The sequence below is a fragment of the Capricornis sumatraensis genome, chromosome 13, assembly GCF_032405125.1.
Source record: "Capricornis sumatraensis isolate serow.1 chromosome 13, serow.2, whole genome shotgun sequence".
Taxonomy (NCBI): Eukaryota; Metazoa; Chordata; class Mammalia; order Artiodactyla; family Bovidae; genus Capricornis; species Capricornis sumatraensis.
The window spans coordinates 71,037,974-71,051,464 of record NC_091081.1 but is presented as its reverse complement, the minus strand read 5'-3'; the positions used below and the strand labels follow the sequence as shown (position 1 = coordinate 71,051,464).

Sequence of the window (13,491 nt, the reverse complement as noted above, 5' to 3'; positions counted from 1 at the left end):
AATATCTTTAGGTTTGGACAAGGTCTTTAAGTCCTTGTACCACCTGTAATAAATCCCTATTATTAACTGAAATTGTCTAACATTTTCTGCTAATTAGCTAGTTATGAACTGCTGCTAATTCTCCCCATATTACTATTCACTGATGTAATAAGTGAGCATAATTAAGCTCTATAACCAAAGGAGGAGAATCTCAAGATTGTGCTTATGTTATTCAAGGAGTGTCCTTGTCAGATAGAATTTTGAATACCCAGTACTAAATATTAACATTGTTTCACCATGAGTTATACTAAAACTAAAAAGAAAACCACTAAGTTTAATACATGAGTAGTCTAGCCAGTATTATAAAATGCAATACTCTACCACAATATAAATATTTTTAATAATTGAATTTTGGGTTCTCTGTACCCTATCAAATTTTAAAAGAAAAGAGGCATATATTAAGCTAATAACTGGTATGATTTCAGAATAATCCATTTACTTAGTACTATAAAGACACGTTTTAAAAATTCTTTAAATACTATAAAAACATTTTAAGTTTTCAGTTATTTTTAAAATAAACAATAATATCTTGATGTGTTGATGTTATATAAAATAATTGCTAAAAAAGAAAATAATAGAAGTTCAGACCTGTAACATTAAAAAAGGTACTATAGAGGCTAATACTAGTACCGTAAAATATAATATAAATATTTTAGAGATGATTATACTATACAGACTACTCTAAGAGTCCTTATACAAGTCTCATATAAAACAATAATGAATAGTGTATATTAATGACAACAAAACAGGACAAACAAGTGTATTACCTCACACATGTGGACAGGATGGATATTTTGTATAATAGAGAATTTCAAGAATTCAGTTATAGGAATACAAAATCTAGCCAGCAAAGAAATTCTTAAAAGAAATGCCATATCTACAAGGATATTATCTGGCAAAGCCAGAATGGCTGTCTGGCAGCACCACATGAAGTACCCAATAGACACTAGATAAAATTCTGATGGAAAAAAATTAAAAAATTCATTTCAGTAGAAACAAATTGGCCACAAAATTAAACACTAATGGGAAAACATTTCCAGGATAGCAGATGCAGCCAGTTCATGCTTCATTTGTAATTAAATTAATCTGGGAAAACTGTAAAGGTGGGGACACTGATTGACACAATTGTAAAAGAATCCTGTGAGTAACTCCAAATGCAGTGCCTGCAGTTATCTTCTTCATTGGTTTATAAATATGTATTAGTTTAAACACTGTGAATATTTTCTAAAGCATTCCCATGTTGACAAACCACACCACTTATAATGTCTAAAATATGATCTTAGCAAGCATGTTCCAACTTACCAATCTAGGGATATGAAAACATTTCATTGGAACATTTATCCATGAATCTAAGTTATATGAAGCCAGCCTCATTCTCAACCTTTTGAACAAATAAAAGGGAACCTTTTGAGGTTGCATTCTTAAGTGATTTTAACCTGAGGATTTTCAGAGCACCTGCAGAAGCTGAAGGCTCATGGAAGCTAATGAGCTAATGTAACAACTTTGAAGCAACATGATCATTACACATGGTCTTCTGTGCAGGATTATCTTCATATTCCTACATGTATCATACTTTTTTTGTATTCTCTTGCTTATTAATACTTTTCTTCTTGACTGATTAAAAACTATACAATTTTTGTCCTTAATGTTCTCCTTACTGGTAATAAGTATTTGTCTAAACCTAGGTTTTACTAGAGACAATCATACTCTAACTCAATAATCCAAGTACTATTGTTAACTACAGTATTAGGATAATCTTTGCATATGCAAAAATTTTACAAGTTCAAATACTTGGAAAGATTCAGAAGACTCACAGAACATGCTCATGAAATGTCTTCATTCAAAGGCAAAAGGAAAAGTACAGTGAGAGAAGGACAGTGCAGATAAGCAGCCAGGGACTGAGAGGTATCCAGGTACCCCTGGAGATTGGCTAACCCTCCTCCTTAAACCTAAAAACAGGACAAATAAGTGCATTACCTCACATATGTGGACAGGATGGCTATTTTGTGTAATTCTCTCAAGGCATTAAAACTAGCACTTCTCAAATTTAAGATGGGCTCATTCCAACAAGGTCATGCTTTATCAGTGGATTGAGCTACAAAAATCTGCACAATGAACATTAATTTTGAGACAGCACAAGATAGAAACTCTCACTGAAGTCTTTCATGGCCCTCAAGTTGTATAGCCAAGTGGGCCTGTCTAATAAAATATGCATCAGTAAATGAAGTAACGTTGGTTGTTGCTAGTGGAGTCTTAAACTTTAAACCACATATCATAAATCCTAGCCCCCTTGATGTAATCAGTTTAAAGTTTAAAACTCCACTGGCCTGGAGAAGGAGATGGCAACCCACTCCAGTATTCTTGCCCGGAAAATTCCATGAACAGAGAAGCCTGGCAGGCTACAGTCCATGGGGTTGCAAAGAGTTGTATACAACTGAGCAACTAACACATACACTTCAATGTAACCAGAAACTAAAGACGAACACTCCACCATCTCCATAGGTAATCAGTCTTCCGAGTCTAGCTGTGAGTTAAGCCTACCTTACCCAGTGTACTATACACAAATGAAGAAAACCACCCTTCTGGTAGAAGCCTAAGTGTTCTTGTGTTGCAACAGTAAGCAGTTTGTCATAACAATATCCCAACACAGTATACCTACCCCACCATTCTGTCAGTTCAGTTTAGTCACTCAGTTGTGTCCGACTCTTTGCGACCCCATGAACCACAGCACGCCAGGCCTCCCTGTCCAACATCAACTGCCGGAGTCTACCCAAACCCGTGTCCATTGAGTCGGCTATCCAACCATCTCATCCTCTGTTATCCCCCTTTCCTCCTGCCCTCAATCTTTCCCAGCATCAGGGTCTTTTCAAATGAGTCAGCTCTTTGCATCAGGTGGCCAAAATATTGGAGTTTCAGCTTCAGCATCAGTCCTTCCAATGAACACCGAGGACTGATCTCCTTTAGGATGGACTGGTTGGGTCTCCTTGCTGTCCAAGGGACTCTCAATAGTCTTCTCCAACACCACAGTTCAGAAGCATCAATTTTTAGGCGCTCAGCACCATTAAGATTGCTTTATCTCCCATGAAGATCCTAGATTCTTTTTTTCCATGTGAAAAGCAAGATTTTCAATGCCAATCCAAGACCACCCAAAACAGAATCACATAGAGATTGGGACTGACAATTTACATTTTGAATAAGCTTCTTAAAAGTTGTTTTTTCTTGTTTCTTTTTTTTTTTCTATTTTTTAAGACATCCTAAATTTGAGAAGGGCTAGCTTTGATATTTTGTGGGAATTAGACAAAATATCCATTGTCCACACATGTTATGTGATGCAATGTACTTTATTTATCCTGTTTTTTTTTTTTTTTAAGAGAAGGGTTTCCCAACCTCCATTGTTTAGTAATTCCAAGAATAGAAGGGGTGGTGGTTAAATTCAATCAGTGGTTTAGAATGAGTGCCCTGAGCCTACCTGGCACCCACAAGGAGAAGACTTTAATAGGAGTTGTGCATACTATATCTAAAGTGCTGAGAACTTAAGGACCTGGCAGTGTTCATGGGTAGAGTTACCCCAGACAAGTCAGTTTCCTTCTAGTAGACTACAAGTTACTGAGCAAAATCCAAGAGAAGTGGTAATAATTCTAATCTGAGGACAAGGGTTAACTTCTAATTTTCAAACTAAATATTGGCTCACTTATAACATCCAAATGCATTAGAGGAGGTTAAAATTTAATATCTGAATTCTTTCCAATTAAGTAAAGACAAATTTAATATGAAATAAGAAACAAAGATAGGCCACAATTATTCCACCTAACTTGTGTTGGGACATTTAATAACATTTACAATACTGCTTCACAAATGCATAAGGCTTCATTGAAATGCTTTCTCTGATATTATTATGTTAATACAAACTACCTAAAAGGGGAAATTCTATTTATTATTCAATCTTTAAGCTCAAATGTCCCTTCCTCTTTCTCTTGCCAGGGAAAACATGATTGCTTTTTTCTCTGTACTCATATGAAATTTTGTACATAGTCCTATTCCAGGACTTATAATTGTCTGCTTACATGTCTAGTTTTATATTAAGTTTGTCTTCTAGGATATAAACCTTGTCTCATTCACCCATATGTCCCAATATCTCAAAAAAATATCTGGCACAAAGAAGGTGGTTGTGTATAATACAAAAGTAAATAAATAAGTAGATAACATGAGAGGTGGCTACAACTGTTAGGTAGGGGAAAATAGTTAAAAGTTAATTTTTATAACAGTGTTTTATATTTTTATTGTAAGATTTAGGGTAGTCTGACTTTATGAGGAATTATTTTATACTATTTGACTTTTTAAAAGGAATAAGCAGCATTGGGTTTCTTATAATTGGTCCATGAATTGTTAAACTATTATCAAGTTGTATATCATGGCAGAAGAAATCTCTGTTTATGCACCATAAGAAGTAAAGTGTGAAATTTAAATGCTGAATTAAAATGTGCATTTTCCCAAGAAGAAAACATGAGAAGCTTATTAACAGCTTCATAAGACACTTCCTCTAAGAAATATACTTTTTTTTTTCCTTCATAGCCAAAAAGCAACATATCCTAATGAGAATGAAAACTCACTTGTTAACATACTTTTATTCATTAATTTTAGTCTTTGGAGCATATATGCAAAGTATCTCATAAAATGATTTTAAGCATATTTTAAACAAACTTCACCTTCAGTAAAAAGCACTATTTTCCAAAGAATAATGATTTCTCATTTTAACTAAAGTTCAGTTCAAAAAATCCACCCATGAAAATAAAACACTTACTTAAAGGCAATGTATATACTCCTCTTAGTATTTTACTGATTTTTGTTTTTCTCTGCCTGTGAGTCTTCCCTTTTCACAGCTACTGCTATCGTGGCAACAGTCAAAAACACACTGCCAGCAACTGTGCCCTTGCTCTGAGCTTGACATGGCACCCAGTAAGTGACAGATTAGACCTCATTTTCCATTCATGTGAAAGAGTGGAAGGGATGCAGAAACAATAGGTGCCATTAAAACTAAGTATAAATGAGGATGAGAGATGCATATTCTGAAAGATCTTAAACATAAGAGTTGTGACATAATTTGGATACATGATCCAAATTTAGCCACTTGCCTATTGTTACAAGATAAAGGCAGAATGGGCTGTTGCTTGGCTCAAACTTTTTTGAATGTTAGTGATTTTTACATATATGATGGATGAGAGTAGATTTACTTCTCTAGAAAGATAGTTGCATTAAAATCATAAGTTGCTTTTATAATTAAGGAGGGTTGTTTTAAATTGTTGCTAATCTAGGATGGTCATTGTTTGGCAGTGGACAGACAATATATCCACAATGGAAGATCTCTTGGGGATAAAACATATGACTTTGAGTTCGTTATTATATTAGATCTTTAAAAAGTTTTTTTTCTATTTTAATATTGGATAGAAGTTCTTTTCATGTATGAGAGAAGCTTCAATTTAAGGGAAGCTGAGACAGTAGGAAAAGTCTGGGGAAGCTCCGAAAATGTAGACAAGAGGAAAACCTGTACCTCAAAGCCAGGACTTCTGACATTTAAGATTAATCTTAGAAAGGAGCTAGTTTTGTCTTTGATTCTCTTTCTTGTCAGCTGCGGTCTCAGTCAAAAAGCAGAAAGGACTGACTCTGAAGTCGAACCTAGTTTTCAAGCACAAGGGTGATCTAAGGAGACTACTTTCTCAAGATAAACAGGACAGGAAGCACACACTGAGTAAGAAGATCAGTTCGTGAAGATGTGAACCTGTGCGGGAGGAGGCTTGTGTCCAGAACAAGGTTGGAAAAGCTTCTTCAAGTCAGTCCAATGCATGCAACCATGAGATAAATTCAGAGTGAAAGAAAGTGCTTTAGACCCAGAGACAAAACCCCTAGATTCTCTAGGCGGCTTCTCCTATTAACCATCTGTATTGACCTAGATGAACTTGGGTGAGTTTCTTCTCTCAAATTCTCGCAATAGAACAAACATTTATCAGGCAGCAATTACATATGTTCAGGGCACCAGGCTGTGAGCCAGAGTTTCCCAAGGGATGGGACAGGGACTAGAATCTGATGGGTCCCGTCTTAAAATTAGTGAGTGGGGATCTCTGCAGATGAGTAGTTCCTGGGTGATTTTTAGGCATATTTGAAGTTGAAAATCAGCTTTCAGCAAGAGAATTAAAAAACGGGTGAGACAGAGTTTGTACCTTCAAAAACATTCTAATTTCTTTTCATTTTAAAATGGCCTTTGTACCAGGTGATTGATAAAAGCTTTGATATTCAGTTTATTTTCTAACTGTATTAACATTTTACATGTCTCTTACTTTAAAAAGTATAATTTTAATTATTGACCTTTTTCTACTCAGGCAGCCATTTTTGATGTTCTCTGAATATGCCACACAATTTCTTAGTTTTAGAGTCTTATTCGGGAAGAAGTGAAAACGTAAACAGCACTCGTGAATGTTACCCTAATGATTTTCAGCAGCACACAGGGAAGCATGGGGTCAGCAGTCAGTGAACTAGGACCTGCTTCTACCTAGTTATGACTCTGGGCACACAAGTAAGCCTCTCCAGGCCTTAGCTTTCATGTTCTAAAATGAAGGATTGTGTTACTCAGATGATAAAAGTCTCTATGAACTCAAAGTTCCTATGGTTCTCTCACTCTTAAAATTTGTGAACAACATCTGTGACACACGTGTCATCTGCAAGCTCATATCAGAGTTTTTGGAAATCTAAACTCATATGTACATCCTAAGTCGCTTCCGTCATTTTCAACTCTGTGGGACACTATGGACTGTAGCCTGCCAGGCTCTTCTGTCCCTGTGATTCTCCAGGCAAGAATACTGGAGTGGGTTGCCATTTCCTCCTCCAGGGGATCTTCCTGTCCCAGGGATTGAACCTGTGACTTCTGTCTCTTGCATAGGTAGGCAGGTTCTTTACCACTAGCGCCATCTGGGAAGCCCCCAAACTCACATACCTGAACATTACTATTGGGAAGCTTATAAACTTGGGTAATCCATCCACAGGAATCCCACTGATTTTACGAGTAAATCATCTCCTGCATTCATTTATTCCTCTTTATTCCCATGTAGCTGCTCTGTTCACACCCTTCGAAATTACTCATTTGGACCAACACAGTAGCTTCCTCACTTCTCTGTTTTCAGTTTAGGTTCACTATCCTTGTCCACACTGCCATCATGGTTATCTTTCTGAGACACCAATATCATGACATTATTCACTACTTTAAATGCTTCTGTGGTTCTCCTATGCTTAAAGCCAAAATCCAAACATTTAGCATAAGTTCTTACAGAAGTTCCTTACCATTTGCTTCCAGTGTCCTCATCCAATCTCATTTCTGACCATATCTCTCCCAGGCCAATGTATTTACCAAACAACCCCATATAGTTCCATGGTTTTCCCCAAATGTACTACATGCTTTCATGTTCCCCATGTTCTACTTTCTATCTGGATTTTTTTTTTTTTAATCTATGTGTCTGCCTGACAAACTTTATAACTACTGTAAAATTTGTCAGGCAGATGAGGAGATGAAAGAAATTCCAGATAGAGAGTAGAGCAAGGGAAACATTTATTAAAATAGAGGCTTCCCAGGTGTCTCAGTGATAAAGAATCTACCTGCTAATGCAAGAGAGACTGGGGACTCAGGTTCGATCCCTGGGTTGCGAAGATCCCCTGGAGGAAGAAACGGCAACCCACTCCAGTATTCTTGCCTGGAGAATCCCATGGACAGAGGAGCCTGGTGGGCAACAGTCCATAGGGTTGCAAAGAGTCAGTCATGACTGAGTGACTAATCACACTATTAAAATAACTATTTTGTTTTATATCTTTACATGTTTCTTCCCTGATATATTTTCAGATAAAAATTATAGAAAGAAAAACAGAAACAACTGGTATACAAGAATACCCTTTGAATACACTTTTATTTATATTTAAATAAACTTTCAATGTGGATGATGGAAAATTTTTAAGAGCTTTAAGTGTACCTTTGACATGAGCAGTAACAATGTAAATAAGTATTGGAAAAGACGTGAGTCAATCACTCACATTTTAAACAGCAGGCACATTGCAGAGGCCAACGTTTGGGATAAGGTTGACAAGCGAGACAGTTCCTACCTGTCAGATCTGCATTGGGCCACCATCCCAAGTCACAAGCCTTGCAGGTGAACTCATCTTGCACATACTCATTCTCTTTGCAGGCAGTGCAAATCCAGCAGCAACTGACTTCCCCTTTCCGTATGACCTATAACACAGGGATATTTCATATGCCTTAAGTTTAGTTTCTCCAGAAAGCCTTTCTTTTTTTCAGATGAGGACTTGCTTTCATACTGTAATTTTTTTTTTTTTGAAGACTAACCCCCCCCCCACCAAAATTGTACATATTGAGGAACCTCAAATACATGGATTGAAGTATACCTCACTGCATTAGAGTTCAGATGTGAATTTCAATTCACTCCATGTTGGATTTGGAGGCTTTTCAATAATCATTTCTTTTATAAAGGGAATTAAACAGGTGAATGCTATCATTATATATATATATATATATATATATTAACATGCATTAATAGTTCTCAGAAAAGTAAAAGTCCATTTCTCTTTTTTATACTGTTATGTTGTAAGCTCCCTGATCTTTACTACCATAATGTCTAATATGTTGCTAATCCTATTGTTTAAAATATCATTTCTAGTACCCTTTGTTTTTCATTGTTTGAAATCCATCTCCATGTATCGTCTCATGATATGCATGTTTTCTTTTAAACCCTTTTGTATGTATTTATAGTAGGCATTTTAATTAGACTATTAATTCCATCATCAATATAATGTCTAGGACTGTTTCTATCACTTGATTTTCTTTCTGGTTATGTGTCACATTTTCTCATTTCGTCACAGGTCTAAAACTTTTTAACCAGATGCTGTACATAAGGTATAGAGTGCTGGATTTTTTTCTTGAAGTATTGGCCTTTGTTCTGGCAGGCAGCCTAGTTGCCTGTGGCTCAGTTTTGGCCTTGTTTTTCATCTTTTAGGGCAAGTCTAGAATATTCTCTAATCTAGGAATAGTTTACCCCTATTATAAAGTGTGACCTTGCTGGGCTCTCTGCTCAGGTCTGTGTATTCAGCAAGGTATCTCTACCCTGGCTTATGGAAACAGGGAAAATTCTTGGCCTTGTGGGGCCTCTGAGAATCCAGCACCCTAGTAATTTTTCTTTCCTTGGACTTTCTGAATTGTACTATACTCATGCAGGGGACTTCCCTGGTGACTTACATGGTAAAGAATCCACCTGCAATGCAGGAGACCAGGGTTCAATCCCTGGGTGGGGAAGATTCCCTGGAGAAGAGACTGACTGCCCACTCCAGTATTCTTGCCTTGGGAATCCCATGGACAGAGGATCCCGGTGGGCTACAGTCCATGGGGTCACAAAGAATAAGACACAACTGAGTGACTGACACTTTCACTTTATACTTATGTTGCTGCTGCTGCTGCTGCTGCTGCTAAGACGCTTCAGTCGTGTCCGACTCTGTGCAACCCCATGGACAGCAGCCCACCAGGCTCCTCTGTCCACAGGATTCTCTAGGCAAGAATCCTGGAGTGGGTTGCCATTTCCTTCTCCATTATGCTTATGCAGATGGAGTCAAATACTGCTGGGAACTCATCCGCCAACTGCTGGAACTCTTTTTCTGAATTGATTCATTCTCTTTCTTTCTCTGCACTACTGATTCTAACTGCCTTGGCTCTCCTAAACCTTGGTTTCTGTCTACTTAAATTATCAAGATAGCCAAACTCTGCTTGTGTTCTTTCTCACTAAATAACAACCAGGAAATTGCCTCCAGACAGAATGCCTGAATGATTTTAGGGTTCACGTCTCTGTTTCCTTTCAATTCTTTGAAATCAAGGTCATACACTGTTTTCCAATGTCTGAACACAGTTATTTCATATATTGTGTCAGGTTTTCTGATTGTTTACAGCAGAATACTGTCTAAACTCTTTTATTCTCTCATGGCTGGAAACAGAAGTCTTTCCCTAACTTGTTCAGTCAGTTTAGTCACTCAGTTGTTTCCGAATCTTTGTGACCCCATGGACTGCAGCACACCAGGCTTCCCTGTCTATCACCAACTCCCAGAGTTTACTCAAACTCATGTCCATTGAGTCGGTGATGCCATCCAACCATCTCATCCTCTGCCGTCCCCTTCTCCTGCCTTCAATCTTTCCCAGGATCAGGGTCTTTTCAAATGAGTCAGTTCTTCACATCAGGTGGCCAAAGGATTGAAGTTTCAGCTTCAGCATCAGTCCTTCCAATGAATATTCAGGACTGGTTTCCTTTATGATGGACTGGTTGGATCTCCTTGCAGTCCAAGGGACTCTCAAGAGTCTTCTCCAACACCACAGTTCCAAAGCATCAATTCTGCGGTGCTCAGTTTTCTTTATAGTCCAACTCTCACATCCATACATGACCACTGGAAAAACCATAGCCTTGACTAGACGGACCTTAGTCAGCAAAGTAATGTCTCTGCTTTTGAATATACTATCTAGGTTGGTCAATAACTTTTCTTCCAAGGAGTAAGCATCTTTTAATTTCATGGCTGCAGTCACCAGCTGCAGTGATTTTGGAGCCCCCGAAAATAAAGTCTGACACTGTTTCCACTGTTTCCCCATCTATTTCCCATGGAGTGATGGGACCAGATGCAACATGTTAGACATTATCAAATGTTCTCATATGTAAAGTCAGAAATCAAACAGTAAATATTGCCATAGCTTAAAGTCATATAAACCTTATCCTTTGTGAGGATAAAATTATCTTCTTGTAGATCAGGTCAAAATGTATTAATGAGCCACTATTTTAAAATTACATGAAAAACATATCATGACTGTATATTTTCAGAAATTGTAAAAGGCTTTCTTTTTCTTCTTTTACTTTCAAATAACTTTAGAAAGTATACTCAAACTGTTTTTCTGAAAATCCACATCTATTCTCAGAGTAAGCATGACAAATTTATACGGTATTCCAAACTATAAATTTTTCTAATGCTATGGAGAAATTTAAAAAGTAATGCTTTATTATTTTAATTAGTATAAGAAGTACAAAATAATGTCTGTCTCCTCAATCAGCTTTATCTTTTTCCTAACCATAAAATGAATACTACAAATTAGACAAATTCCAAAGATAATAATTCTAAACAAATATATTTATGCAAGATGACTAGTGAAAAATAGATCCTATGGGTAACTGCCACATGGAAATATACTTAAAATTAGGTTTTGAATGACTGAATAAGTGCATAAAAAATGATTAGCTTATACATTTATCAAATAATGAAAAAAGAACCGCTCAGATGGAATTCTTTTGTTACTCCTTCTTATTCGGCCACCAAATATGTGCACTTTTGACATATAACATCTAAATTATGGGACTTGTCTTTTCAGTCTCTGAGCTACCCCTGCAGACTTGAGATTCCCTGGTGGCTCAGATGGTAAAGAGTCTGCCTGCAATGCGGGAGACCCAGGTTCCATCCCTGGATTGGGAAGATCTCGTGGAGAAGGAAATGGCATGCTGGTTTTTGGTCCCTGACTTTAATCCTGTAACATGGCTCTAATTTCTTCTCACTCCAGAGTAACATGCACGCAACTGCCAAGACTATTACTGTGGGCTGTGGGCTTCTAAGGGAAGGGAATCATGCCTTACTTTCACTGTTTTCAGATCACAGTCATCAAGAAATGTACCAAGAACACACAGTAGGTGCCCCCTGAATAAGGGTTGAGTTGAATCTTTTTTAACAATGTAATTAAGCCACTCAAGGAACTTTAGTGCCTTCCTTTTCTAATATCTTCAAAACATAAGCTCTTTGGTCAGGCGTTTACTTAGACCCCGGTCCGTGTTTCTGCCCGTGAGTCTGACTGCTAATAATTTCTTACATAAGTCCACCAAACAAACATTATGTCCTCAGTAGTGTCTATATAACTGTTTGTTTTGGAGGGAGGCTTCAAGTAGGGCAGACACATCATCTGATTTATTTTTCATCTGACTTTCTTTCTACCATTTGGAGAAAAGATTTTAAGGAGGGCAAGAGAGAGAGAGAGCATATGTTGTTTAATCCATGGTTTTAATATGCAATAATATAGTAAAGAAATAAATATATTTCAATAAAAGAAAAAATATTCTTTTCCATTCAGAGAACTCTCTTTCTTCCATCAGCTCATCTATGTCACTACATTTGAGTCCTGACACAGGCTCCAGGAAGTATGTCTGGTGCAGTGAACCCTTTGAAACATTATCTTACTTAAAATCCTCTGTAATTACTAATAAGGTATAGTTGGTATTCTATTACCACAAGTTAGTCAACTTTTGTCCACTAATTGTGTCACTTGTTATGACAGAAGTAGTAGTGTTAGTTACTCAGTCGTGTCCGACTCTTTGTGAACCCATGGACTGGAGCCCGCCAGGCTCCCCTGTCCATGGGATTCTCCAGGCAAAAACACTGGAGTGGGTTGCCATTTCCTCCTCCAGGGGATCTTCCTGACCCAGAGATCGGACCCAGGTCTCCTGCATTGCAGGCAGATTCTTTACCATCTTGGCTGCTGGGAGGACCCACCTGTATATGATATATATGCTTCATTGGGATGGTACGGGGAGGGAGGTGGGAGGGGGTTTCAGGATGGGGAACATGCGTACGCCTGTGGTGGATTCAGGTTGATGTGTGGCAGAACCAATACAACATTGTAAAGTAAAAAAATAAATAAATAAAAGAAAAAAATTCTTAAATTATTGTCTCATGTTTTCATCTCCTCATATCCCAAATATTTTAAATTATTTTTATATTTTTACACTGTGATATTTCTTTTGCATGTAATATATAGTCAATAACTGAATAAAGTATTGTTTCATTTTTGTTACAGTAAAGCACTTTTATGACAGCGCTCAGTCATGATAAGAGATTTAATGTTTCACTGAAATTTTCCTTGAAGGAGCAAGACTTCCCAAGACACAAGAACGGCTTTGATTCCTTTTACATTCTATGTACTGGTGCTCTGTTTATTGTTAGCAAGACTAGACGACTTGCTGCTTCACACAAGGCTATGATTCAACTCCATATACACTGTAGGAGTCTTGTTTTTGCCATAGGAAATCAAGTGTTCTTTTCATGAATATGTTTCCGAATAACTTGAAATGGATTTTTTTTTTGAGCTTTATTTAGCAAAAGGATAAAAGAAAGTAAACAGCATCAGGAGAATATAATGAAGGAAAAGTAACAATACATTAAAGGAAACAGAGACATTTTCTTCAGGAGGAAAATGCCTGGAAAACTAAACAGAATAAAGACTTGGGTCCTACCTAATTAGGTCTGTAGGAAAACCAGCTGATGTTTAGGTTTCCTTTGCATTCACAGTGCTAGCACAGTTCTTGGCACATATTAATTATTCAATGATTATTCAAT

At 37.2% G+C, this 13,491-nt stretch overlaps 1 protein-coding gene across 2 annotated transcripts in view; it reads right to left on the bottom strand.

Annotated features, from left to right (window-relative positions):
* The window catches only part of GRM1 (glutamate metabotropic receptor 1), a 431,492-nt gene that overhangs the window by 39,933 nt on the left and 378,068 nt on the right, over nucleotides 1-13,491 (bottom strand). For both annotated transcript variants that reach the window (XM_068985180.1, XM_068985181.1), the window contains exon 6: nucleotides 8,179-8,305. In XM_068985180.1, the coding sequence (XP_068841281.1) occupies nucleotides 8,179-8,305 (127 nt within the window). The remainder of the gene's footprint in view (nucleotides 1-8,178; nucleotides 8,306-13,491) is intronic.